This window comes from Peromyscus maniculatus, chromosome 4 (assembly GCF_049852395.1).
Source record: "Peromyscus maniculatus bairdii isolate BWxNUB_F1_BW_parent chromosome 4, HU_Pman_BW_mat_3.1, whole genome shotgun sequence".
NCBI lineage: Eukaryota > Metazoa > Chordata > Mammalia > Rodentia > Cricetidae > Peromyscus > Peromyscus maniculatus.
In genome coordinates this window covers 105520066-105547974 of record NC_134855.1, presented here as the reverse complement: position 1 = coordinate 105547974, position 27909 = coordinate 105520066, and the positions used below count along the sequence as shown (strand labels likewise).

The 27909-nt window shown below is 50.5% G+C and overlaps 1 protein-coding gene and 1 long non-coding RNA gene across 3 annotated transcripts; one reads left to right on the top strand and one right to left on the bottom strand.

Moving 5' to 3' along the window:
- Positions 1-1176: 1176 nt before the first annotated feature.
- Mall (mal, T cell differentiation protein like) lies at positions 1177-24320 on the top strand. Its single transcript, XM_006986441.4, has 4 exons — positions 1177-1389; positions 19880-20047; positions 20660-20782; positions 23078-24320. Exons 1-4 carry the CDS (start codon positions 1279-1281, stop codon positions 23138-23140), a joined length of 465 nt encoding a protein of 154 aa, XP_006986503.2. The 5' UTR covers positions 1177-1278; the 3' UTR covers positions 23141-24320.
- On the bottom strand, positions 10798-23560 carry LOC143272986 (uncharacterized). Of its 2 annotated transcripts, XR_013050743.1 has the most exons (4): positions 23437-23560; positions 20625-20710; positions 15854-15955; positions 10798-11504 (listed from the first exon to the last, which is right to left on the bottom strand). It is a non-coding gene; the product is annotated as an uncharacterized LOC143272986 (long non-coding RNA). The 2 variants fall into 2 exon arrangements; XR_013050742.1 differs by lacking the exon at positions 10798-11504 and having other exon boundaries at positions 13043-15955.
- Positions 24321-27909: the final 3589 nt, after the last annotated feature.

The following is a 27909-nucleotide window of genomic DNA, read 5'->3' as shown; positions in this document are numbered from 1 at the left end:
CCCCATGTAGGTTATGGTCAGATCAAAGGGGCCCCCCAGCCCCCAAGAGTGGCATGGTGTTTGTTTGTGGCATTCAGAAAAGGTGATGAGAGGTGAGATTCCAAGAGAAAATGGTGGCTTTGGATCCATCCTGTCAGCAACGTAGGGACCTGAGCCTGTGTGCTGTCAGCCCTAGGACTTGGAAAGAGTTGAGGACAGGCTGACCTGAGGTCTACTGAGGGGCCCATTATTGCCCTTCCTTGCAAGGCCTTGGCTTTGAGCTTCATTTACCCAACCAAGGCCTGACTGTGCCCAGGCCAAGCAGAGCGAACTGGCTACTCCTCCCATCTTGCCCAGGACAAGCCCTGGAATTCCCTGCTGTTGCTAAGGAACAAGACACAGGCCTCTTGTGCAGGACATCCTCTCTGGTGCATCCTCTCCTCTGCCCAGGAAGGCTTTCCAGCTGGCCTGCTGGAGCCAGGGAGGAAAGGGAGAAGACTTTGGGGCGCCAAGCCTTCCCTCAGAGCTGTGGAAAAATGAAGGTCAGTGGGTTGGAAGGAAAAGAAAAAAGTGGCCCAGTCTGCAGACCTGGCTTGAGTGTGAAAGGAGCACCTTTGTGTGTGGAAGCAGAGCGACGCTGCCTGGCCCCAACCCTGGGTCCTAGCTGAACTAGGAAGACAGCTAGAGGAGAACCCCAAAGAGGGATTCAGGAGGGGCAACACCAAGTCCCTGAGGAGGGGAGGCGAAAAGCTTGGCTGCTCCAATCCCTCAGTTAGAATCCCCGGGTCGCCTCGATGGGAAGAAAGGCAATCTGCATGACCACTCTGTGACCTTGACTGCACCTCTTTGGTATCCAGTCTCCCTTCTTGGACAAGTATAACAGAGCCACGTGGTGGACTATCTGAGCTCCAGAGGTGTCTGTTGATGGCTACACATAGTAGGTCCTCAAGACGTGGTCTTTATCTCAGCAAACCAACAACAAAGAAAAAAAAAACCTGCTTATACTCTGAGCGTATGGCTGTCACTCCTATCTCCTGGAGTCCTTTGCTCCAGGATTCAAAAGTTCCTTCCGAGGGAAAGTCTAGAAAAGAGCCTCCGCGAGGCCGGTCCTGTCCCCTCTCCGGGCTGGCTGGCCTCAGAGCGCAGAAGGACCAGCTCTTCTGGAACCTTTCTTTTTCCCCTCCCAGGCGAAGTCCGTCCCTCGTCCGATGGGTGTGTCTGTCGGGCGGGAGGTGATACTTGAACAGCTGCGGGCGCGGGCGAGTGCTGCGGAGCAAGGGTGCCGGCAGAGGTGACAGCATGGCTTCCCGGGACACACCGCCGGCCACCAGCTACGCCCCGCCCGACGTGCCCTCGGGGGTCGTTGCCGTGCTCCTTACCATCCCCTTCGCCTTCTTCCTACCGGAGCTGGTGAGTGCGGCCGCCGCTACCTGCGGGGAGGGAGGGGCGGAGCGGGCTTGGCACCTCTCCGTGCGACCGACCTCCACCCCCTGCGGGGATGGGGAAAGGCTGCTACCCCACTTTCCCTGCCGCGCACCTGACCCCAGACTGCGTCCCTCTAGAGCGAATTCTCCTCCTTCCCAAGGAACCACCCCCAGACCACTTGTTGGTTGGAGGGGCGCAGCCAGACTACCCAGACCCCTCGGAATATTCTAGTACACGGTTTCTCCCCCGCCCCCCAGCTGTTTGTATACTTTCCTAAAGTTCAGAGAACTAGGGGACTCTCTCAAGGGCTTTCTGAAAGAAGATCTCCCAGTATTTTCTCAAATCACATCAGCTGACATTGAACTTTGGTTTATGTGCGCTCCGCACAGGAGGGAGTTCATGACAGCATCGTCCATAAAACAATCTCCTGAACCGCCCAGGTTATCCCGGAGAACTTGTCCCTGTCCGACTCTGGGGCACCGCATAGCAGAAATGGGCGTTATCCCCTGCCTGGGCTCAGCAATGCATTCAGTAGGAAACTCCGCTCCTGCTCGTCCACCTTCCCCGAAGCAGCTTCCTGTGATAATCTAGTTTGTGGGTGACTTTTTCTTCCTAGCTGAATTTCACAGCGCTGCCTCTGGGCCGGGAGGAGGGCTCAGTAGGGATGGCTTACATAAAATGGGCGCCAGTGGCCAGCCTTTCCCATTCTTCTGGTCTGCTGGAAGATTGGGGACGACTGAACTTTAGGCAAATTGGTTCAACGACGGCCATTCTTGCCCATCAAGAAAGGGAAGCCAGGCTGGCCAGGTCCCATAGGTGGGCGGCTTTGGCAGAGACCCCGCCTAAGAGGTAGAGTTCTTCCAGCTCCAACCCCCCACAAATGTGGGCAACCTGCCAGGCTGATCACATCCTGAGCTGCGTGCGCCAGGCCCTGGGTGTGGCCCTCACTTTGGAACAGCCTCGCGGATGACAGGATGGAGGCTGACACTTTTTATTGAGCATGAACATATGCTGTCAGTCACGCAAATCATTGTGGGAAGGGTGGCTACCTCCAGGGGGCTGGAGAGAGGCTTGGGAGTGTTTTCGGTGCTGTTTAAATGCAGCGCCAGCAAGAAGAGACAGTCTGTCCCAGGTTAGGGAGGGGCCCAAGCCTGTCACCGGGACTGGCAGAAGGCAGGAAAGCAGCCAGGCAGAGAACTGGGACTAGAGGGAGGGCTGGCAGATGTCCCCACCTGTCCTCGTCCTGCAGTTGGATTCTTAGAAGAGTACTGTCACGGTGTCCTGGGACTTTGAGGGAATGAGGACATTGTCACTGGCTTGATTTTCTTGACTTGTTTTTAAGTAATTTTAGATTTCTCCTAAAGACGTGGTCGCAGTACAGAAGTCTGTTTCACTCCGAACACCGCAGGGTTCCCCAAGCTCTGTTCTTGAGCCCTGTTGTCCTTTTTGCTCATCCCCTACTAAGGCCCTTTCTCTGGCCCAGGACCCAGGTGAAAACTCCTCACTGCACTCCACTGTTCTTCCCCCCCTCAGTCTGGGGCAGCTCCTCCGTCTTCCCTGTGGTGTTCTAGAGAAAGTACTAGTCCATTATGGACAGTGCCCTTCCAGTTCGCCTTGTCTGCAGCTCTATTTTTAATTTACAAGTCATCCTTATTCATGGTTGAAAACTTGGAAAATACAGAAATGGGTGAAAAGCCTGAATGTATGAAGGTGTTCACAAGTTCACAGATGGAGCACATGCAGCTTCTCTCTCTCTCTCTCTCTCTCTCTCTCTCTCTCTCTCTCTCTCTCTGTGTGTGTGTGTGTGTGTGTGTGTGTGTGTGTGTGTGTGTGTGTGTGTGTTGAGTACATCATCCTGCACATACTGCTTGTACCTGCTATGAGCAAGTGCTACAGAATAATGGGTGCCTGTCTGGATGGAAGATGGGGAAGGAGGGGATGAGGTGGAGGAGAGCATCAAGCTTTGATTCCACGAACAGAAGCTGGGAGAACAGAAGCTGGGAAGACGTGCATGTGTGCTGAACCGGTTTGGCTCAGGCCCTTCCTTGGCTCAGGCAGTCTGGTGTATTCTCCCTTTGCTGTCCACTGAAGCACCATGCCTCCAGGGACTCCTGACCCTTAGTCTTCTGCTCTGAGACAATGGTCTATAGAACGGATTAGGAATCAGGGAGGCCAGGACACCATTGCAGAGCACAGAAAACAGTATCCAGGAACTAGGGTGTAGTGATTCCACGGTGGGGTAACTCGGGTGACATTGCACAGTGGTGTCTGCAGTGACAACCCCCTCCCCCTCAACCACCAGTCACTGTCTGTGCAGTGCCACGTGGAGCCAGTGGGCAGATCAAATCGGACAAGCTGGGGTCTTCCCTTCCGGCCATGAGACATCCTGGCTGTCAAAGAGGTACAGCCTCTGGCTCTCTGTGGCTCTTGAAGATGACAGGCTAGGGTAGCTCAGGCTCCCAGAGGCCTACTCTAATGACCTTTGCCTACGATGCTTTATTTCCCAGTCTTCAGCATTAAAATTCACACTTTCAAACTTTTAATCCTGTGACGCTGATGGTTCCATAGGAACTTGCATTCCTGCAGCTCCCCGGTGGCCATGTCTTTCCTAACTAGAATTGTTTTAAAACTGGGAAATTGAGGTTGGCAAGACAGATCTCCAGCTTACCCATGTAGATTTGTCTAAGAGCAACCAAGATTCAGGACTGTCTCATCACACCAAAAAGCCCCCTTTTGCTACTCTCTAGGGTCCCTCAACTCATCCCACGTTCCTTCTCACTATTCCAAACAGTTTGTTAGAAATAAGCATTTCCACAAGATAATTTTTTGGTTCAAGAAAGTTATATAAATAAATGTTATATAAATAAATAAATATAAGTTATATAGATAAAGGAACAGTATAAGACCTTTCGAGACTCACTCATTCCATGAAGCATAATGTCCTTGATGTCCACCCGAGTTGTCTGTATTCACAGTTTGTTCCTTTTTAGTGTTGAGTAATATTCCACGAAAAGGATTTACCATAATCTAACCCACCTTTATTGACTGTTTCCAGTTCTTAGCAGTTTCAAATAGAGCTAAATAGAGCTGCTGTTGGCATTCACGTTCAGGCTTTTGTTGGAGTACATTTTTCCACTTCTCTTGGGGGAAAGACCTAAGTGTAGCTTGCTAGGTAGAAGAGCGGGTGTCTGTTTTGTTATTATTAAGAGACGAACAAATTGTTTTCCAGGATGGCTGGAAAATGTTTTGCTGTTTGTTTTGCATTTTTTTCTTCTTCACTAGCATGGTGTGAACCGTTAACATAACTGAGGTTTTGTTCAGTGTAGTGGAGAATCTAGATTTCTCATTTGAAAGTGCTACTTGAAAACAATCTTAGCCGCACCGTAGTGGCACAAAACCTTTAATCGAAGCACTCAGGATGCAGAAGCAGGCGGATCTCTATGAGTTCCAGGCCAGGCTGGTCTACAGAGTGAGTTCCAGGACAGCTAAGGCTACACAAAGAAACCATGTCTCCAGAAGAAAAAAAAAAAAGACAAAAGAAAAGAAACAAGAAAGAAACCTCCAGGGTGAGGAACTCAGAGGGTTTTAAGGTGAGAACAGACCTCCACTTATTTTCCCACCCCATGCAGAGTGTGGACACTGGATTCTTCCCACCCTGGGGTGGAGCCTGGGGTGAGCATGGCAGTCAGCCCTACCTCTCTCGGCAGAGCCAGTGAGAGCAGAGGGCCCATGGCATCATGGCCGGGGTGGTATCAGTTGACTCCTGAGCGATTTGGCAAGCTGAAAGGTGGAAGCCGAGAGTTCACCCCAGTGGCTGTCTCTGGGGAATGCTTTATGAATGAGAGTCCGAGGAAGTCATCTGAACTTTACCCTTCTCATTAGTTTACTCTTTAATTAGGTTTTTGCCTAATTAAACAGCAGCGGGTGAGGAAATTCTTGGAGAGCCAGCTAGTTAAAAGGGGAGGAGGCCTGAGCCAGCTGTTGGATGCTGGACGCGCTCCTTCCCGAGCACTTCTCACCTCCACATTGGCCAGGAGGAAACACTGAGATGCCCCAAGAAGTTCATTCCCACCTCACCCCATCTTTATGTGTCACCCCAAATTTCTAGTTTCACCTCGAATCCAATCTGCTTGCCCCCCCCCCCATTTTGCCATATTTAAGAGTTTGTTTAAAACTGCACAGAGCCCAGCTAGAGCCAACCCTGCCAGGACTGACAGTGACCGGGTGATCTGCAAGGAGAAATTAGGGGCTTCCCTTAGCAGTTGAGTTTTTTGTCCCTAGCTGCCCCCGGCTCCCCTTCCATGTGAGCAGCTAACGTGAAGTCTGTTCCTCACAGACTGACTTTTGTCACTTCTCCTGTGACCTCTGCTTCAGCTCCAGGCTCTGATCTATGTTGGCTAAAAACCAGGAGGGAGACTGGGGCAGGGCGGTCATTGTGAAAGCATGAAGACCTGAGTTCAGATGCTCAGCGCTCAGGTAAAAACCGAGAGGAGCGGTACCCATAACCCCTGCACTGAGGAGCAGATGTGTGGATCTCGGGGCTCACTTGGCCAGCTAGTATAACCAGAGCAGCGGGCTGCAGGATCAGGGAGAGACTCTATCTCAAAAAAGTTAAGAAGCCGTTGAGGAAGATGTCCCAGTGCCAGACATCTGGCTTCCAAATGGGCACACACAAGATCATGTGTGTGCACACATACACACCACACAAACAAACATACATGCATACATCTCACACACACACACACACCACACACACACATACACTACACACACACACACACACCACACACACACACCACACACACACCACACACACCACATACACACACACACACACACCAAGACAAGAGCACCCCAAAGTTTAAGGCAGAGAGTAGCAAACACAGGAAGCGACCACTGCCCACCTCCAGATTAGGGGAACCAAAGGGAAGTAGTGTCTGGTGCTTAAACTCTGAAAGGAGCCCTGGGCTTGAGATGTTCAGAGCGCTGTCCAGAGGGGCTCTTGTGAAACGATGTTCACCCAGGCAGGGCCCACAGGGTCCCAGGGGTGAAGCCAGCTGCTGCTGGACGAGGGAAAGACTGGAAAAGGCCACAGAAAGAGCCCACTCACCAGTCTCCCTCCAGCTCCCCCACCAGAACCTGGCAAGAACGCCACAGGAAGTCTGTGCCCCAAGGAAGATGAAGGAGCAGGAGACCAGCGACACACTAGGAAGCTGCCTGTTCAGCTTGCATCCCACCACCCTCCCTACCTTTTGGAAACTTCTAGGTCTGTTCTGGCCGCACGATCCAGCTAAACCATCAGCAACTTCCTCTACATACGTGTTCTGTCTCAGTACGAACAAGACAGACAGCCTGGACAGTTCTGGAAGGCCAGCTAGTTAGAATGATTTCATGCAAATATTTGGCTTGAAGGAAATGACCTGGGGGACCAAGATCAGAGGGTTTTGCTCAGTGTAGTGGAGAATCTAGATTTATTTCAAAGTACTGCTTGAAAACAACCTTAGCTGGTCGGTGGTGATGCACACCTTTAATCCCAGCACTCAGAAGGCAGAGACGGGCGGATCTCTGTGAGTTCAAGGTCAGCCTGGTCTACAAAGTGAGTTCCAGGGCAGCCAAGGCTACACAAAGAAACTAAGAAGGGCTAGCCTGGCCACTCAGTTCCTCCCACCACGTGAGTTTTCCCTCAGTCACAGCAGAGCTGGGAGAGTCAGGACAGTTTCTTGAGAGTTGTCCAGGTGAAAGGAGGAAGCAGGCCAGATCAAGGAGGAGCCCGAGATCTTTGGCCTTTGCCCTTAGCTGCACTCTGGTCTCCACCTCTCGCAGGCTTCCTTTTCCCATCCTCCATCCCTGCCAGCCAGCCTCACAGCTGCACCGCCTTGGGCCTTCTCCATCTCGAGTCCGGATTCCCACTGCCTGGCCACAGCAGCACCTATAAATGCCCAGAGTGGAGCTTCAAGGGGCTTCCCATCCAGAGGTCTAGAGTCTAGAGCAGTGGTTCTCAAACTGCGGGGCAATCACAAGGGCCACTAAGACCATCAGAAAACACATTTATATTTATATTGTGATTCATGCAAGACAGTAGCAAAATTACAGTTACCAAGCAGCAACAGAAATAATTTTATGGTTGGGGTCACCACAACACGAAGAACTGTATTAAAGGGTTGCAGCATTAGGTAGGTTGAGGACCACGGCCCTAGACTGTTCTGATCTATTTTAGACAAGTCCATCTAAATTCCTGCTGTGGGTAGATTTTCTGAGCTTTCCCTTTCCATTCTGCCTCTGCAGGGGGTATAGCCCTCAACCCCTGCCCATCTAGATGCCCTCTCTGCCCAATCGATTTATTTAAATGCTGTCATCTTTAATAGCACACTTTTATGTCAGGGCTTTGGGTCAGCCTAGGATGGGGAAGGATGTGGGGAATGGACAAGGAAGAAGCAGTTGGGGAAGAAAAGTCCAAACAGAGAATCTCATTCTCTAAGAATTTCAGGGATCTGGGAAGGAACAGAGCAGAAAGTGAGTGACAATGACATAAATGAGCATCTCTTTCCATCAACTGATCGAGGCTCCTGGGAAAAGTACCAGCTCACAGCTGGGCCACAGTGGCAGGCCCAGAAGGTATCAGGTGGTGCTGCCTGGATAGCACGCCCAGGGACCATCTCTGCCTGGGACCACCTGGCGCTGAGCTTTGTTCCTGATGCTGGGGACAGGAAGGTCTCAGGGCCCCACTCCTGCCCTCAAAATCAGGGCCCTGACAGCAAGCAGAGGAGAGAGACAACGTGGAGGTAGCAGCAGAAGAGGGCTGCTGAGGCTTGATCGGGTGGCTTCCTGGAGGAGGCGACATCAGTCTGGACCCTGCCCGCAAAGGACTGGTCACAGCTGAGCTGAGGTGGTCTGGGGGGTGCATCAGTGGGAGAGCTCGGGGGCCCAGTGCCTGATGGAGAGGAGTGACTGCCGTGAAGATGCCTGGGTTCCCGGACACTGTGGATGTCTAGAGCACAGCCAGGGGGTCCCTAAGAACTCACTAAGAGCTTGCAGTAAAATGAGTCCTAGAACGTAGGTGTGAAGCCTGGGGGTGGTGAAGCCTGGGGGTGGCACAGCCCTAAAGGAGGGGCAAGTTTAACTTCCTAAAACCCACCAAATGGAGAAGAAAAGTGAAAAGCAAGCCTCTTTCGCACCTAGTGTTGTATTTTTAATTTATTATGAAGAATCACAAAAGAAAGTGCCTTTAGCCTCCGGGTAGATAAAAATGTTTTTATCATTCTATTTTATGTTACATTGTAAATCTGTGCAGTTTAATCAATAAAACTCGGGTCAGTCCTGGGTCTGAATGGGAGGGTGTGGTCCTGGAGCAGGAAGCCCCCAGAGCAGGGAGGAAGTGCTGGTCCGTTTGCTCCAAGTTTCCTGGGCTTTCAGCCAGGTCTGAAGAGCACTTAGGAGACCCTCTGTGACTGTTCTGTGAGGCGCAGTGGCCCACGGGGCGCCAGCCCACACTATCTGGAGAGTCCAGAATAAGAAACGGCCTCACAGGAGGCCTGGGCAGGCTGGGCAAGCAATTTCCTGCTAACCTTAAAGCCACAAAGAGAAAAATGCTCTCGCCATGAGTCAGGGCAGAATGACTCAGAATGTGTAAGAGTCCTGTGTGTCTTTATTGAGCATGGACGTGCCATACAATGATTGCTGTTTGGGGTCCTGACGGAGGTCCTTGGGGAAGTTCCTTGGCCTCTCAGAGCTGTTTCCTCCCGAGAAAAAGGAAATAAGGCTGTCTGACCACAAGCTTCAGAAAGCGGCCTAACCAGTGTGCTAGGCTATACACAGCACCTTGTGGGAGCGAATGTATCAGAGCTATCCACAGAGACCTGTGGTGCCCAGGAACACCCGACGCCTCTGGATAAGGCCAGTGCTGCCGGTGGGTGGGTCTCTGCCTCCACCAGGGGCCCTTCCTGGTGGGGGTCTGCATTGAGTGCAGTCCTTGTGTTAGTGACCAAGCAAGTCAGGCGCCTCTGTAAATGTCACCCTCAAAATAGTGTTCATTTTCCAGCTAAAACTTTCTGGTGTTAACCGAGCATGCTCAGAGGCTTTCCTGTCCATCACTTTCATCTTTGTTTACGTGCTCTGAGATTCTGAGCCAAACACCACCCCCAACCATAATATGTCTATTCTTTTCTTTTTAAAGTATGACCTTAACTTGAGCACGCTCAGAAATGGACCCACCGCATATAAATATATGTAAGCCCCCTGAATAAAATCCCCAGGCTTCCTATGCTCAGATGGAGCTTTAGACATCACCCCTGCACTCTCCTTGCCTGTTGCAGGATGTAACTCTTCACGTTTATATCTTGGCTGCGCTTCCTCCAAGAAGCCATCGAATTCCATGACTCTCGTAGAAAGGACACACTCGAGGGCCCCTCCCGTTGCTCTGGCTTTCCCTCAGCTGTGGTTCCCTTTGCCACCCTGTGGGTGGCTCCCATTTATTATCCAGGTCCCAGCATTTCTCATCCTCCCACCTGCACCTCCATCCTCATGCCATGGCCTTGAGGTCCTTACCCAGAGCTACTGCTGGGAGGGAGAGCCATCCAGGGAGGCCAGCTAGGGCAGGACACTACAAAAGCCTCTGGTGTCAGGGAGGCGTGCCAGAGGATGGTCATCCACAACTGACTGTGCTGCACAGAAGGAGAAACATTTCCATGGCAACTGGTGTGTGTGTGTGTGTGTGTGTGTGTGTGTGTGTGTGTGTGTGTGTGTGTGAAAACAAAAGACTCAGGAAACAGTATTTCCTTTTCCTTGGACATTTGTATTCCTATACTTTCCATTCAGGTCTATTTGACTTCTTCATGTTGGTCAATGAACCACTAACATGAAGTCATAATCTTCAAATGGGTCCACATTTGAAAGCTCCAGTAGAGCTGGACGTGGTGGCGCACGCCTTTAACCCCAGCACTCAGGAGGCAGAGGCAGTTAGATTTCTGAGTTCGAGGCCAGCCTGGTCTACAGTGCAAGTTCCCCAACAGTCAGGGCTACACAGAGAAGCCTTGTCTCGAAAAACCAAAAAATAAAAGAAGGAAGGAAGGGAGGGAGGGAGGGAGGGAGGGGGTTGGGAAAACGCCGTGGAGAGGGTACTGCTGAAAGTTGGGGAGTCTGGTACTGCTTGTGGTGCTCCTCCCTGGCTAGGAGGTCACTGCAATCGGGGATCTGAAGAGACGGCGCAGAACGTAAGAACCTGGATCGCTCTTGCAGAGAGAGCAAGAGTTCTATTCCCCAGACACACACTGGGCAGCTCACAACTGCTACAACTCCAGCCCCAGGGCATCTGACATCTTCTTTTGGACTCATCAGGTACTGAACTCACAGGTGTACATTACGTCCACCACCACCACCCCACACACACATGCATAATTAAAAATAAGTCTTTTTAATAGGGGATGGGCTGGGTACACAGCTCAGTAATAGAGTACTGCCTGACACACACAAAGCCCTGGGTTCCTTCTCCAGCACTGGAAAAGAAGCATTCATTAAAATTGTGTCAGGGAAGGAACAAGACACGATGGAAAATTCCTTTACTGTTCACGCTGGCTTACAATCAGCTTAAAATCCCATTGTTCCATGGTAATTCCTGCTGTTTGCGTTCAGTAAAATCTCCCTGGAGTTGAGGGATTTTGATTGGATGTACAAACCCTCAAGCAATGTCCACAGCAACAGGAATGCCTGCTTGATGGATCGACACTCTTCAGGCCTTTTGCAAGGGCACTACCTGATGAGAACTAGACAGAGTCCAGGCAGGGTCAGAGGCGGCTCATTCTTCCACCGAAGGAATAGTTGCTTGCCCTTGTGTGGGTAGTGGTATTATTCCCAATAGCCAGCAGGTGGAAGTGACCCACATAGATGAGAGGTAAGCAAAGAGCAATACTATGCCTCTTGGCTTACGAAGGAGTTTTGTACCGATGAGTACCATGTAAGCCCAAACTATCTTAAATTGAAAACGCACTGAGTATACGTCACCTTCAGGACATCCTAACTTAACAGTGCACGGGTCCACTGTAGAGTGTCCCTGGTTTCCACCCATGAGTTCCTGGCCGTCTGGGAGCCTTGGCTCACTTTGCTGCCTGAGGAGAAGACAGAGGACCCACCTTATCACAGAACACTAGGCAAAACTCGAAAGCTTCTACCAGATGCTTGACATGTTTGCATGTGGTAGAGCCAAGAATGATAAGCTTTGAACCGTTCTAAGGCAAGGACTGTATTAGGCAATGGAACATTAGTTTGCCTTAAACAAAGGGAAATTCTGACACATGCTAAACACGGAGCCTGAAAGAAATATGCTAAATGAAACCAGCCAGTCCCAGAAGAGAAAGTCTGTGTGACTTCTTTTATCTAAGGGACCTGGAGTGGTCAGGTGCACGGAGAAGAGAGAGTGAAGGGTCCTGGGGCTGGACAAGGAGGAAGCAGGAGGTTAGTTTCTGTCTTGTGATCAGGAGCTGGACCGTGGCAATGGTTACATAAAGTCTACATGTGCGTAATGCCCCTAAACTACATGCCTACAAGATGGTTAATATGGGAAGTCTGTGTATTTTTGTATGATTTTTACACTTTATCTTGGCCCAAAGGCTGAGAATCCAAGATGACTTAATACAATTTTTAAAAAGAGGGAAGGTGTACAACGTCTCAAAGACCCTGGATTCCATCAGCCTGAACTCAAGGAACAATAGTTTTCTTTACCTTGAAGCATCACAGAGTCCCAGGGAGCCTCAGGGCAGTGGGGTTCCCACCGTGGACCACGCCTGGATGAGTCCTCTAAGGGACCCAGTCCTCCCACGCTGTCAGTAGTCATGGGAACCCTATTTTATGAGCCTCACTCATCATTCGATTTGACTTTTCCCTCTCAGTTCATGGGCATTCATGGAACATTCTGTCATCACCCAAGAACCAAGTAAGGGAGGAATCTGTCAAGTAAAAACAAAAAAACAAAGGTAGGAAAGAAAGGAATGTGGTATCGGCAGTGTGACCTGCCCTGCTGAAGTGCCACTCAGCTATGCAGAGAAACCTGTCACCTTCTGCGTGCCTCCCATGCGCAGCTCTTTGTCTGTCCCACACTGAAGCCACCCTGGCCTGGAGCCCCACCGTGCAGATCTGACACCTGCATATCCCCTCCACCTCCTGGGCCCCTCCTGGAGCCGTCACTCAGGTGGTCTTTCTCCGAATCTCTAGGGAGAGTGGAGCAGGCCCTCGTCAGTCAACACCACTCACTCCTGCTATATCACCTGGGAAGGCAGGTCTTAACCAGGATGCTTTAGGACCCCACTCTCATGCAGCCTAGTTACTTCCCTCCTCCTCCTCCTCCTCCTCCTCCTCCTCCTCCTCCTCCTCCTCCTCCTCCTCTTCTTTTGGTTTTTTCGAGACAAGGTTTCTCTGTGTTGTTTTGGTGCCTGTCCTGGATCTTGCTCTGTAGACCAGGCTGGCCTCAAACTCACAGAGATCCGCCTGGCTCTGCCTCCCATGTGCTGGGATTAAAGGCCTGGGCCACCACCGGCCCAACCAGTTACTTTCTTTCTTTCTTTCTTTCTTTCTTTCTTTCTTTCTTTCTTTCTTTCTTTCTTTCTTTCTTTCTTTCTTTCTTTCTTCTTTCTTTCTTTCTTTCTTTCTTTTTTTTTTTCTTTTTTTTTAAGTGTATTATTTGTTTGGGATCATTTTAAACATGATACGGTCCCACACTGAAAATTCTGTTCCCTGATGGTTGTAGTGAGACAGAGAGAAGCCTGTCCTCAGGTCAACCAGTTCTCCCCGAAGCCAAGACAGGGTCTCTGTGCAGAAATACTCTGTTCTTTTTCTTTTGGTTGCACATAAACCTGAGCCTGCTGGGCACGCTGCAGCCTGCTAGGTCTTATTCCATTTCTGAAGGTAACCCTTTCCTTCTTTCTGAAGGCCGCAGAGGGTCCCGCTCTGGCAGGCACCGCTGATTTCACTGGCGTCCTCTGGATGAGCATTTGGGTCAATTCCTATCTTTTCCGTATCTAACGAAGATGCAGCAAGCAACCCTGTCCATTCTTCATTGTGTTCAAGCATACAAAATGTGGATCCACGTGTAGGACAACTTTGGAAAGGGAAGTTACTGAATGGGGCAATTTAAATCATTGTGTTGATCAGTATTTCCGAAATAGCAGGGTGGCTAATAACACAGGTATTTGCCGGGCGTGGTGGCACAGGCCTTTAATCCCACATTGGCAGAGGCAGGGGGATCTCTTGAATTAGAGGCTGGCCTGGTCTACATAGTAAGTTCCAGGACAACCAGGGATACACAGTGAGAACCAGTCTCAAAACAAAACAAACAAACAAAAAAATGACAAACCAAGAAAAAAACAGAAATCAGGTATTAATGTGGACTTTTACTACAGGTTACAGATGGACATGGTTGGGGGCGGGGCTCTATGCGTCTCTTAAATTTGGAGGCAAAAATGTGTGTGCGTGCGTGCGTGTGTGTTTAAAGGTTTTCATCTATTCCGTGAAAAGGGTCTTTACCCCCCAAATAATACTGCACTCATCCAGCGTATCAGTCTCTCATTTCCCACCCCCACCCTTGGATGTGAACTTCCCACCCCTCAAAAAGAAGAGCTAGGCCACCTGTTCTTCTGGTTCTTTCCCATGCAACATTCCTCTTGCCCTCTTGTGCCCTTTCAAGTGGTTATTATTGCCTTGGCTAATGGTTATCTGACTCTCTCCACAAGCCAAAGCGAGACTAGTTAACTTTATCTAAGAGCCCTCGTGGCAGGGACCAGAGAGAGCTCCTCCTCTGTTTGACGGACGCAGAGGCACCGGTGGGTTATCTAAGCCCCTGGTAGAGCTGGGATTCCAACCCAGATGCGTGAGGTGCAGATCCAAATGGGGCAAAGTGGAAGCAAACGAAACTGACAGAGGGGGTTTGGTTTCAGCAGCATCCTCTGGAGAGCTTCCAACAACGCAGCTTCCCTGGCCACTTCAGGCAGCACCTCCGGGGCCTAGCCTAGACCGCCGAGCTGTCTCAGAGTCCACAGAGAGTTCCAGGAACCCACAGGACTCAGAGCCCTGCCCTAAGGTGGTGCCAAGCTTCTCTGGGTTTCTGTTTTGATTTTGTTGTTTTCTGTTTTGTTTTGCGGTATTGGGAACCGAACCCGCGGCATAGACGATGCCAGGCAAAACCTCCACCACCAAGTTGCACCCCAGTCCCCCATGTACATTAGAAGTCTTTACCACCGTGCCGCATTTGGAATTCTTTTCTTTCATTAAGCTGTTTTCAAAGACAGCAAAGATGGTCCAAAAGTTTGGTGGTTTGTTTGTAAGTATTCTTTTGTAGTCCGGCATGGTGACACATGCCTTGAATCCCAGCACTCGGGAGGCAGAGGCAAGTGGATCTCTGTGAGTTTGAGGCCAGCCTGGTCTACAGAGTGAGTTGCAGGACAACCAGAGCTGTTATACAGATAAACCCTGTCTCAGAACAACAACAACAAAAATAATAATTTAAAAAAAAAGTATTCCTTAGAATTCTTGCATCTCAACTTAACCAAAGCTAATGCTTGCAGCTATTGTATCCAGTAGAACCTTAAAGGGCCCTACGTTTGGTCTGAGCCCATGAGCCTCTTGGGGGTTTCTCACTATGTAGGGATACCGTGCCCAGGCTTGCTTCCTCCACCTCGCCCATTCCTCGACATCCCCCAGTGTGTATGTCTAGATGGGTAGATAGGTAAGCACATGCTCATGAGTGCCCACAGCGGCCAGAGGTGTTGGATCCTTCTAGCCCTGGAGTAACAAAAGTATGAGCTACCCAACATGGTCCATCTGAACTCAGGTCCTCTGCAAGAGCAGTGTGCATTCTTAACCCCTGAACCATCTCCTCACCAGCACCTAATTGTAGAGTTACTCTCCAAGATAAATGACCAAGCCTTTGGTTCACCTCTGTTCTTCTCTTTTCTTTCTTTCTTTTTTTTTTTTTTCTTTTTTGAGACAGGGTCTACCATACAGCTCTAGCCCTCCCGGAACTTACTATGTAGACCAGGCTGGTATCACACTCAAAGACATCCACTTGTCTCTGCCTCCTGGGGTCTGGAATTAAAGGCATGAGCTACCACGCTACCGCAGAAGGTCCTTTGAGTTTAGTCCTTTGGGAAGGATGTCTACAAGAAATGCTCATTTTCTTCATAATAAAAAGACCCTGCCAGGGTTGTATTTGAGGCACACTTACTCCAGATGTCTAACTGCGATATAATATCCTTCCATGTGTTGGGGGCGGGCAGGCCACACCAGCTAAAAATATGCCCTGCTCTTGGAAATGTAAAATGGGGGGCAAAATGGGAGAGCAGTGTAGGCAGCCAGGAGATCCGTAAAGTTAAATATGAGCTTTTAAAAAGGAGTTGAAAATCAAGTTCTCAACCCAGACTACTTGGGGTCGAGGTGAGACACCAAACACCGCTGGACTTTCACTCACCTGGAGCTGTCTCTGGCCCGGAGCCCATCTGCTGGCTAGAGAGCAGAGGGGTGTGGAAGAAAAACCCAAACAGCATTCCTCCGCGTCACAATTACAGCAGGGCTATTTAAAAAAAAAAATTCCATGTAATTTGAGTAGATTCCCCATGCTCAGAGGTCTCTGACTGGTGTAAAAGTGAACAGTGGGGATAAGGATTCCCAAACCTCAGCTGGAAACCAGAGGACGATGGTCCGTCCAAATGGGCCCTCTGGTCTGCGGGCTTGAGAATCCCACGGAGGCCTTTAACTGTACCAAGGCTCTCACTGTGGCTCTAGGTGACCAACCTCTGGCACTTTCTAGGAGCTTCTAGCTCCCCTGCCCTCAGCATGAAGTCAGCACAAATGTCTTCCCTGTGTGCAGGCTCCACTCCATACTACCTGTGAGACCCCAGGCCTCAGCCCCTCCTTAGAGGCAGCGGTGGTGACTAAATTCACAAGGACAAATAACGTACACACAGCAGCAATGACCACGGCAGCTTCTGATGGCAGGAAAGGCTTGGGGAGTCCTTTTCAGCTCCAACAGGGGCAGAGGGACAGAGGGACAGAGGGACAGAGGGACAGAGGGACAGAGGGACAGAGGGACAGAGGGACAGAGGGGCAGAAGGGCAGAGGGACAGAGGGACAGAAGGGCAGGGGGACAGAGGGACAGAGGGACAGAGGGACAGAGGGACAGAAGGGCAGGGGGACAGAGGGACAGAGGGGCAGAAGGGCAGAGGGACAGAGGGACAGAGGGACAGAAGGGCAGAGGGACAGAGGGACAGAAGGGCAGAGGGACAGAGGGACAGAGGGACAGAGGGACAGAGGGACAGAGGGGCAGAGGGACAGAGGGACAGAGGGACAGAGGGACAGAGGGACAGAGGTGCAGAGGGACAGAGGGACAGAGGGGCAGAGGGACAGAGGGACAGAGGGACAGAGGGACAGAGGGACAGAGGGACAGAGGGACAGAGGGACAGAGGCAGCCTGGCTGAACTTAAAAAAAAAAGAACATGGCATGACATCATCAAGTATTTCTTTTAAAAGAACCACCATTTTAGTGAAAGTGAGGAGATGGAGAGCCAAGGAAGCTCCAGTGGCCCACCAAAGAGGCACCTGGAAGGAGATCTGCTCAGAAAATAAGATAAACCAACAAAATCACGTAGTGCTTGTGTGGACTCTCTCCCTCCAGGCTTTCAAGAGCCTTCCATCTGTTGAACATTTAGCTCCAACCCTGCCCCCTCCACCACAGCCCTGACTCCCCCACCATGGCCCTGGCTCCCCCACCACAGCCCTGGCTCCCCCACCACAGCCCTGGCTCCCCCACCACGGCCCTGGCTCCCCCATCACAGCCCTGGCTCCCCCACCACAGCCCTGGCTCCCCCACCACAGCCCTGGCTCCCCCACCACAGCCCTGGCTCCCCCATCACAGCCCTGGCTCCCCCACCACGGCCCTGGCTCCCCCATCACAGCCCTGGCTCCCCCACCACAGCCCTGGCTCCCCCACCACAGCCCTGGCTCCCCCCCCCACAGCCCTGGCTCCCCCATCACAGCCCTGGCTCCCCCACCACGGCCCTGGCTCCCCCATCACAGCCCTGGCTCCCCCACCACAGCCCTGGCTGCCCCCACCATGACTGAGCCCAGTTTAGAGCAAAGGAAACACTTGCAGAAAGAAGAGGAAGATGGGGTGGGTGTCCCTGACAAGGGGACAACAAATGCCTGGACAGAGTTAGAGGCTATCAAGCTGGAACCAAACTGAACACTGGCAACTGATCCCAGAACATCAGCCACTATGACCTGAGGACGCTGAGCCAACTGCTCACAGGGCCGGGAAAGCCCTCAGTGGGCAAAGGGAGGCACAGGAAGAAGCAGCTGACAGGAACGTGCCGCAGGGTGACATGGGGTTGGTAGAGGACGAGGCTTGCTAAGTGTTAGTTATTATTATGCGGTGCTGTGTTATTTACCGAGTGAGAAAAGCCACCAGGTACAACAAAGCCCGCTATAATAAGAGTTTATTAAGGAAAGATGTGCCTAGGCCTATGGAAATGGTCGTGCAAGGAGAGAGAGGAAGAAGAGGGGGGAAGAGTCTGTGACCCACTTTTTATGGACTCCCCCCCCCCCCGCGCACATGTGCATATGGGCTTACGTAGCTACGCCATGCATGCGCATAAATTACATGATCACACTGCATGCAAATTATGTGATCATGTAGCACACAGATTACATAGGACGTAAAGCCCTGGAATGACTAAACATGTGTGTGTGTGTGTGTGTGTGTGTGTGTGTGTGTGTGTGTGTGTGTGTGTTTTGCCTGCACATATGTCCGTGTGTCACATGCATTTCTGGTGTCCAAGGAGTCTGGAAGAGGGTGTCAGATCCCCTGCAACTGGAGTGACCAGTGGTGAGCCATCATGTGAGTGCTAGGACTCCAGCCTGGGTCTTCTGCAAGAGTAGACAGTGCTCTTAAACAGCCATCTTTCCAGTCCCTCTATGTCGCACAAATCCTAAGTGGTATTATAATAAAAATCTGGAGTCAGATATTGGGGTAAATGCTGAAAGATCAGAGACAAAGGAACAAGCCACCAGAGAAACTTCTCACCACTACCAAATCCTCAGGCCAAATGGAAGGCAAGATCCTGTCTCCACAAATCCTCTGACTGAAAGAAAGTCTCTGAGTCCTCAGCCAAAAGGGCTTTGTTCCTGTCTCCTCACATCTTATATGCCTTTCTCTGCCCAGCCCTTTCGCTTCCTTCCTAGTGCTGGGATTAATGGCCTATGTGCTTCCCAAATACTGGTAGCAGAGGCATGAGATCTCAAGTGCTGGGATTAAAGGCATGTGCCACCACTGCCTGGCTCTGTTTCTCTCCTAGACCGAATTAATCTCATGTAGTCCAGGGTGGCTTTGAACTCATAGAAATCCAGACAGATCTCTGCCTCCTGAGTGCTAGGATTAAAGGTATGTACCACCACTGTCTGGCCTCTATGTTTAATCTAGTGGCTGGTTCTGTCTTCTGATCCTCCGGCAAGCTTTATTTGATACACAATATATCAACTCACCTCTAGTTCCTTTTAAAAGATGAGTCACAACTCATTCTGGTCTGCTCTGAGTCACCGAGTCATGGATTTCTCAAGAAAAAAAAATGTGTAATATTTTTTCATGTGAAAAGTCCTGTTTTAAATATTGACAACTTGTTCAGATACTCTTAAAAAACTACCTGTCAACATTGCTTAGGCTCAAAGATGTGACCAAACTTGACTGGAGGTCTCTCCTTTTTCAAGGTTGGTCAACACCTTTAATCTTACAGGATTAAACTTAACCATGACTCAGAGAGGCCAGCCTTCCTCTGTGTGCACACATACACATGCCATGGTGCACATGTGTAGATCAGGGAACAGCTTGGGAGAGTGGGTTCTCTCTGGCTGTCAGTGCTGAGAGCAAATTCCTTGGTCCGTTTTCTGACCCTCAGCTGAGTTTTAGCCAGAGAAGCTCTGCAAAGAGACCCCCCACCTCCCAACCACACACAAGCAAACTGTGGTAGTTTGAATGTATTTGGCCCCAATACGCTCATAGGGAGTGGTACTATTAGGAGGTGTGGCCTTGGAGGATGTATGGTCTTGTTGGAGGAGGCTGGATGACACTCGCCTTTAATCCAGACCTTGAGGCTGGAGGGCACACCTTTAATCTGGATCACGCCTTCTGTGGGAAGTGTGTCACTGTGGGTGCAGGCTTTGAGGTTTCATGTACCCAGGATACCATAGCCCAGTGCGTCAGTTGATTTCCTCTGGCCTGCAAGATGTAGCAGGCTCAGCTCGAGCACCACCTCTGCCTGCATGCCGCCATGTCCCCCGCCATGGTGATAATGGACTGAACCTCTGAAACTATATGAAATGAAATGAAATGAAATGAAATGAAATGAAATGAAATGAAATGAAATGTTTTCTTTGTCGCCGTGGTCACGGAACACTGGCTGAGACGCAAATGAAGCCCCCCCCCCCCTGTGCCTTTCTCTTCCAGGTGTTTGGGTTCTTGGTCTGGACTCTGGTGGCTGCCACCCACGTCGAGGAGCCCCTGCTGCAGGGATGGGTGCTCTATGTGTCGCTCACCTCCTTTCTCATCTCCCTGATGTTCCTGCTGTCCTACTTGCTGGGGTTTTACAAACGATTCGAGTCCTGGAGGGTCCTGGTAAGAACCAGGGGGTGGCATCTCCTGGACTGGTGTCCACGTCTGAAAGGACCATGGGTTTCTCCAAGCGGGGAGGGAGGGTGAAAGACCTGGGGTTAGAGACCCCACGGGGAAGAGATTCCCAGGAAACCGAGGCTTCTGATTTTAGTGTGTTGATTACCAATCCAAAGTGGAAACATTTTTCCTTGTATTTCCCTCTACCGCCTTCCTTGTTAGGATGGCACACACCTACCTGAAGTTAAGAATAGTATCTGGAGGCATAGTTTAGCAGTCAAGAGTACTTGTTGTTTTTGCAGAGGACCCAGATTTAGTTTCCAGTACCCGTGTGGAGACTCATAACCATCTGTAACCCCAGGTCTAGGGGGGATCTGACACCCTTTTTCTGGCCTCCATGGACACTGCATGCATGTGGTACACAGAAATACAGAGAGAGAGAGAGAGAGAGAGAGAGAGAGAGAGAGAGAGAGAGAGAGAGAGAGAGAGAGAGAGAGAGCGCACAAAGAAAGGGCAGTAGGGAGGGGTTTGCTTCTCTGTCCCCCTCTTCCCTGATGTGGAGGGAGGAAGGGAAGGTGCTCACTTGAGTAACATTGGCCCCTGCCTCTGCATTTCCAGGACAGCCTGTACCATGGAACCACGGGCATCCTGTACATGAGTGCCGCCGTCCTGCAAGCACATGCCACTATCATGTCTGAACATAAAAACGAAAACCTCTACTACATCAATACCGCAGCCTCGGTGAGTAGCTGCACTGTACTGGGCAGTGACAGAGACACGCACCCCTGGAGGGCGTTTATTAGGTGCAGTTCAACGCTATCTTGGGTGTTTTGGACGACTGTGTCAAGCTGCAGGACACTGGAGGAGGGGGCAGTGTATGCATGTGTGTGCATGCGTCCAAACTTCAAGGGCCACCTCTTGTCTTGCGCTTGTCCCACTCAGTCTTCATTCCCACAGTCTTCAGAGTTTTGTTCTTTCCCCAGACAAACAGAACCACATTTCTCCTTCCTTACTGACCTCTGCTAAGAGGTCCAGCAGCCTTGATGTGGAGTCTGAGTTACTTTGCACAGTCAGCTATTCTGAGTCCTTTTGCTTCAGTGACAGAAATCCACAGAAATGGCGTTGCTAAGCAATGGAAGCCAAGACAAGGTGTGCACAGTACATTGTGAAGAGAGCCTGATGCCCAGGCGCTGGCACCCAAGCGGCAGGCTTCTGAGCCCACCTGTCCCTTTCTCTACTGTGAAATAATACCCACTTGTGGCAGGAAGCTGACTCCACTTTGAGTGTGAAACAGTGCGACCCATGTCACCCTTTGGCTTCCACAGGCTCCCACGCCATGCCAGAGGCTGCATTAGGGGGCACTGTCTCCAGAATAAGGATGGGGTACCAGACAGACACTGTGGGGCTCTGGGAAGGCCACAGCATTTCCCAGCAGCCTTCCAGCCTCCCTGGTTCCTTCCCTCTTTGTCAGGGCTCTTGGATTCCATTAAACTCCTAGTCCCAGAGATGGCCTTTTAATGGCCTTGCCGCTGCTGCTGGCTCCCGATCTGTCCCCAGACACAGAGACTCTCTCACTCGTGATCTGGGCAGGGATGCTCACATCTCAGATCAGCAAGACAGCTCCTTTCCCCCAACACCGGCCTCTCCACAACCCTCACCTAGCATCCCCCTTTGCCCTCTCTACCTCACACTCTCCCAGCCTTATACCCATCTGGACTATTTGTAGAGGACCTGCTTATCTGGCTTCTTGCTGCAAAATGTAACCTCCATGAGGCAGGTGTTATTCATTTATTTCCATATTTGTGACAGTGTCTCACTTATGTAGCCATGCTGGCCTCAAATTTGTCATTCTCCTGACTTAGTCACCTGGGTGTGGCATTAAAGGCATGTGTCACCATGTATGTCTTAAGGGCAAGAACTTTTTCATGTCTTGCTCACTGTTGTAGCAATAGCTATTCTTTTTTTTTTTTTTTTTTTTTTTTTTTTTTTTTTTTTGGTTTTTCGAGACAGGGTTTCTCTGCGTAGCTTTGTGCCTTTCCTGGAGCTCACTTGGTAGCCCAGGCTGGCCTCGAACTCACAGAGATCCGCCTGGCTCTGCCTCCCGAGTGCTGGGATTAAAGGCGTGCGCCACCACCGCCTGGCGCAATAGCTATTCTTGAAGCACAGCAGGTGCTTAAAGCTATTTGGATGGATGGGTGGGTGAGTGGATGGATGGGTGGATGGGTGGGTGGGTGGGTGGATGGATGGATGGATGGATGGATGGATGGATGGATGGATGGATGGATGATGGACAGGAACAGAGGGTTAGTGAACAGAAGGACAGTGAGGTTGGAGTGACCTCCATCCTGAGGAGAGCCATCGTGCCATTTTAAGCTCTACTTTAATTATGGTCATGTTTTTCTGCTGGAACAGAAATGAAGATGCAGAGTAGGCAGGAGATGAACTGAGGACCTGAGAAGCCCTAGTGAGGGATGGTGGTGGCCGAGACAAAGGAGGTGTGGATGTACCGAGAGCTAGTCAGATAGCAGACTTGGAGGCTGGCTTTGGCCAGGACAGTCAGAGGGAAGAACTGAAAGGGATCTTAGCTGGAGGGGAGGAAGATCCTTGGGCTAACTAAATTTAGTGGCTTTAGCAGATCAGCGTGTGCCAGTAAGAGCTTTAGGAGAACCTGAGACATTCACAGATGGGTGCTCCTAGCAGAGTTCTGGGCCAATGAGCATAGCTGTGGACATGGCCTGAGCACAGAGGCTCATATTGGAAATGGGCTCAGGGAGTCAGCTCAGCATGACACAGGTCCCAGGGCAGGGAGGGAGAAGGATGGCGTTATGGACAGATAAAGAGACCCAGGTTGCAGCTGGAGGAGATTCAGAGCTAGAACAGCTGGAAAATGTAGCCCTAGCAATGCCCAAGGAGGGAGGATCCCAGAGGGTGGAGCGGCCATGCAGGGAACGCAGGGCTGGGTGGGGATCTGGAGCCATTAGGGTTGGGGGGGTGTGCCCAGCAGGACCCTCTCTAACGCTCCCTGTCTTCCTCCAGTTCTTCGCCTTCCTCACCACCCTGCTCTATATTCTGCATGCCTTCAGCATCTATTACCACTGAAGTGCAGGGGAATCCAACCCGGTAGGTCTTGCCATTTGCCATCTGGGTGATAAATGGAAGACCCCCCAAGCCACTCACGGGGTCAACAGACTATCTTTCTGGAATGTGTGAGGAGACCCACTTGAGCATTTTTCTCTTCACGGTGACTATGAGAAAACTATTCCGCCACCAAAGATGACTGGCCCCGACCCTGAAGATCTACCCCACCCCCCACCCCTGCCCTGAAGACGACTGCTTCTTGAAGTTTCCTGACCGTGAACTCAGCTTTTCTAAAAAACCAACTTTGAACCCCTCACCATTCAAAATGCCAGCTCTGCCATCACACCCGTTTAGGATCTTTTGTCTCGGCATTGGTGCTCCCCATGATAGGTTTAGGGAATATTCAATCTTATTTTCTAAAATAGGCAAGGCTCCACGAAGGCCTGAGTGTCTAACGCAATGTCCGTGCGCAGACAGACCTTCCTTGTAACCTCTGCTGCCGCTCTGGAGCGGTTGTCCCGACCTGCCTTCTTCCTCCGATCCCACTCCTACTTCCTCTGCATTAAAGAGATCCAAGGAAAATGTACATAAAACCAACTCTGAGGGCAAATTTATGGGAGAAATAAACGGTTGGGTTTGGAGAGTCATAATGGGAAGGACGCAGCCAGTTGATGCATAAGCCGGGTCCCTTGGGAACTACAGGGCTCAGTGCGCCTGCGTGGAGCCTCAAAGACCAACCTGAGATACAGAGGTTTGCGCGTCAGGAAAGTCAGGAAAGACTTCAGCGAAGGAGATGGGCGCATCACAGGCACGGATTTACCTTCCGGCTCCTCCCAACACAGCGGGAAGAAGCGGTTGCTAGATTGTGGCAGGGGCTGTGAAAGGACCCCTTTGGAGGTCTGTGCTCACTTCTGTGTGCCCCCAACTCTTTCTGGAGACTCTCTGGGTGAGGCCCGTCTGCAGGATTCATCATAGAAAGGCAATTGAGTTTGGGGGCTATTTTTCCAAGACCAGGCCTCGTGAGAAGAAAAGTATGAAGTCAAGGGAATACTCCCGGAGCAAGCTGGGCTCTCTATCCCATCACCACCCGGGAGGGTCTCAGCCCCTTGCCAAGGGCGCCTGCGTGGCTGGGTTTCCTCACCCAACAGGCCAACAGGGCACAGCCCCATAACTGCCTAAATAAATAATTACCGAAAGGGAATTAGCGGAATCTAACTTTTCTCCATTCGGGTGTGTTGGGAGGGGGTAGGGGTCACTTACTAATTGCCCTGATGTCTTGAAAAGCCAACACTTGTCTCTTATTTTATAGCCTGGCAGCTATCTGTGATGTTCACCGTTGAATATTTACTGAATGGCCCACGTACAAATAAAAGATGTTTGTATAGTGGCAAGTGTGGAATCTGTCTCCTTGATATTGCTGGAAGCTGGACCCAGACATCATTTTTTTTTAAGTCTATTATGCAATGTCGTCAAAACCCCCCTTGGGATTGTTTTAAGTTTCTATAGCTAAGTCCCTGTCATAGGGTTCTATTGCTGCTAAGGGACACCATGACTAAGGGAACTTACAAAAGGAAGCATTTAATTGGGAGCTTGCTTAAAGTTTCAGAGGGTGAGTCCATGATCATCACGACAGAAAGCGTGGTGGCAGGCAGGCACGGTGCCGAAGAAGTAGCTGAGAACTCATATCTGATTTGCAAGTTGCAGAGACAGAGAGAGAGAGACAGAGAGACAGAAAAAAAACCTTAAAGCCCACCCCAAGTGGCACGCCTCCTCCAGCAAGGCCACACCTCCTAACCCCTCCCAAACAGTTTCACTGAGGACCAAGCTTTCAAATATATGAGCCTATGAGGGCCATTCTTATTCAAACCACCACAGTCCCCAAGGGCAGAAACACAGTCATTCTGTCTTACGTATCAGGGAGGGTAGACTCTGTCTCCAGGTTGTGGTATCACAATCACTTGGGGGCAAGTTCAACCTCAAACAATTAGACACAGTTGGTGTCCCACCAGCCAGAGCTGGGGGAGACAGAAAGGTCTCCATCAAAGCCCAGATGCCTTGTTCCCATTTCTCATTCTTCCTTCCCTCCCCCCATAACACAAGTCTTGTTCAGCTCCCAAGACACACCCACCCCACTCACATTGTACAGTGCTCAACCCAAGCCTGGTTACCTTTTGCTTACACACAGCGGCTGCTATATCACTGCGTCCCCTCTTCTCAGTCTGGCATCTCCCCAATCCTCTGGAGGGAAGTCCTGAGGCCTTCAGACATCTCAGGCCCTCACCTCCTGTAGACAAAAGGATGGCAGGATTTGTTGGGTTTTTCTCCCTGTCCTGATCCGCACCCCTTCCTTTCCCACTTACCTTCCCAGGGTCCCACACTCAGGTCCCATCTCACAGCTGGCTTTGGAGGGAATGGAGAATAACTCCCTGACACTGTCCCCAGGGAATCTTATGTGTTTCCTGAGCACTAGGGAAACATAAGGTACCCTGTACTGAGTAAGTTTTGTCTGGGACAGCCAGGGACTCTAATCTGGGAAATAACCAATTATCTTTTAAAAAGACAGGGACAGAGGAAATCAAATGTTAAAATCTGAAAAGCAAGTCTACCTCTGGGGTCACAGTGCCACTGGAAGGTGACTGAGCTGTCAGGGTGTTGATCCCCCACCCCCCAATCTGACCATCCCACTGGGAATCTGAGGTGAAGCACATCTCAGCATGAACTGGGCCCTGCAATGGAGGGCCACCTGCAGGCTCTTGTTCAATGGGAATGTACTGTGAGCATCGCCCATTCCTCCCCAAAGTGTACAGCTCAGAAACCAAGGTGTACATTCGGAGTCTTTGTCACACCTGGTCCTCCCTGGGGCACAGCGCTGCCTAGTCCCTTTGCTCCCCTGGTGCCTTTGGGACTCTCTCTGCCATTTCTGATGCACCCGCCCACCACTTCCCAGTAGTTAGCTCACAGAAGGGAGGGAAACACCTTGTAAAAGATGGCTGAATCCTCTTCCGCTTGGAACAGTTTTGTGTACTGGTGCAGACCGATGCACGTGGAAACCTTGCTGTCTCTCTCCCATCTCGTACTACACCCCTGGAGCCTGGCTTCCCTTCTGTTAGATGTACCCTGAAGCTCCACGGAGAAGCTGCCATCTCTCTCCTTCCCGCACTATGGACAGTGAAGCCACCCCAGAGCCCAGGCTGGACCTCGCTAGCTGGTTATAAGGAAATCAGGCCTGCTGAGGAAGCTGGGCCCTTCCTACCTCCCGACTTGGATGCCTGTTCTGGGCATATCACATAGTAGGGCTACCACAAATGCATAGTGGTAGCTTCATGTGGTCCCATTTGAGGGAACTGCCTACATCATGTTTCTCAACCTGTTGGTCTCGACCCCCACAGGGGTCATATATAAGATACTTACATCACAATTCACTCATAACAGTAGCAAAATTACAGTTATGAAGTAGCAGTGAAATAATTTTATGGTTGGGGTCACCACATCATGAGGAACTGTACTAAAGTGTTGCAGCATTAGGGAGATTGAAAACCACTGGCCTACATGATGACGGACTAATCCAAGAGACAGGTAGATGGGAGAGCCCCATGTCAAGACAACCATCCTCTTAAGAAATGCAGAAGAAAGACACGGAGAAGGTATGTGGAGCCCGAGACAGGAGCTGGTGCTCTGCAGCCAACGCTCCAGGAATGTCGGGAGCACCCAGAGGGTGGAAATGGCAAAGGGTGGGTTCTGCAAGCCTGTCAGGGAAATACAGTCCTGACGGCAGATTTACAGCCTCTACATTATTAAAAAAAATAATTCCCTACCAGGTTTGTGGTCATTTGTTACAGTAGCCACAGGATGTTAATATAGCATAAAAATAATCACCTCTACTGTCGGAACTGCTGTTCCCAAATGTCTTGATTTGGGGTTTAAAGGAAGCTTTTCAGAGCAGCCAGCTGTTTTAGTCAGTGCTTTATTGCCTTAAAGAGGCACCAGGACCATGGCAGCTCTCATAAATGAAAACATTGAATTGGGGCTGACTTAGAGTTCAGAGGTTTAGTTCACTATCATGGTGAGAAGCATGGCAGCATTTATGGTAGCTGGAGAGGTAGCTGAGAGTTCCATATCTGGATTCTCAGGCAACAGGAAGTGAACTGTCCCACCCTGGGTGTAGCTTGAGACCTCAAAGCCCACCCCCACAGTGACACACTTCCTCCAACAAGGCCACATCTCTTAATAGTGCCACTTCCTATGGCCAAACATTCAAACACCCAAGTCTATGGGGGCCATACCTATTCAAACCACCACACCAGCTAATACTCTATTTTACGGGGTTTACTTTTTTTTAAGGTCTCAACAATAGAGGCCTTTTCCTCCCTGTAACACCCAGAATCATTCATGTACTCACTGTGTTTAGTGGAGCATACAACCACCATGGGCTCTGGAAGCATTCGTCAGTGTGTGCGGTACGTATGTATATCTGCACTAGACAAAAAGGCTCTCTGGATGTGGGTGTGAGAGGGTAAAACAAGTCATAGACTTCTCAGAGAGTCCAGATAATCATGCTTTGTCTGCCTAGGAAGTCAGGGCCGAGGAGCTCTCTACAGCTACCCCCCAACTCCTCTTCAAGTGCAGAGTTATTTATAACCACAAGGAATACATTTGGAGTTCACAGTAAGTTCCTTCCCAGCACTGAGAACAAGTGGAGTGAAGTGTGTAATGAGGCTGTTGAGTTCTTTGTAAGTTCAAGAGAGCTTTATTGTAAAATGTTGAGCATACAACACAAAACAATGTATTAT

Coding starts and splice junctions, on each gene's coding strand:
- Mall (XM_006986441.4), top strand. CDS start 1,279: ATGGCTTCCCGGGACACACCGCCGGCCACCAGCTACGCCCCGCCCGAC. Junction 20,048..20,659: donor TCGAGTCCTGGAGGGTCCTG/GTAAGAACCAGG, acceptor CTGCATTTCCAG/GACAGCCTGTACCATGGAAC. Junction 20,783..23,077: donor ACATCAATACCGCAGCCTCG/GTGAGTAGCTGC, acceptor GTCTTCCTCCAG/TTCTTCGCCTTCCTCACCAC.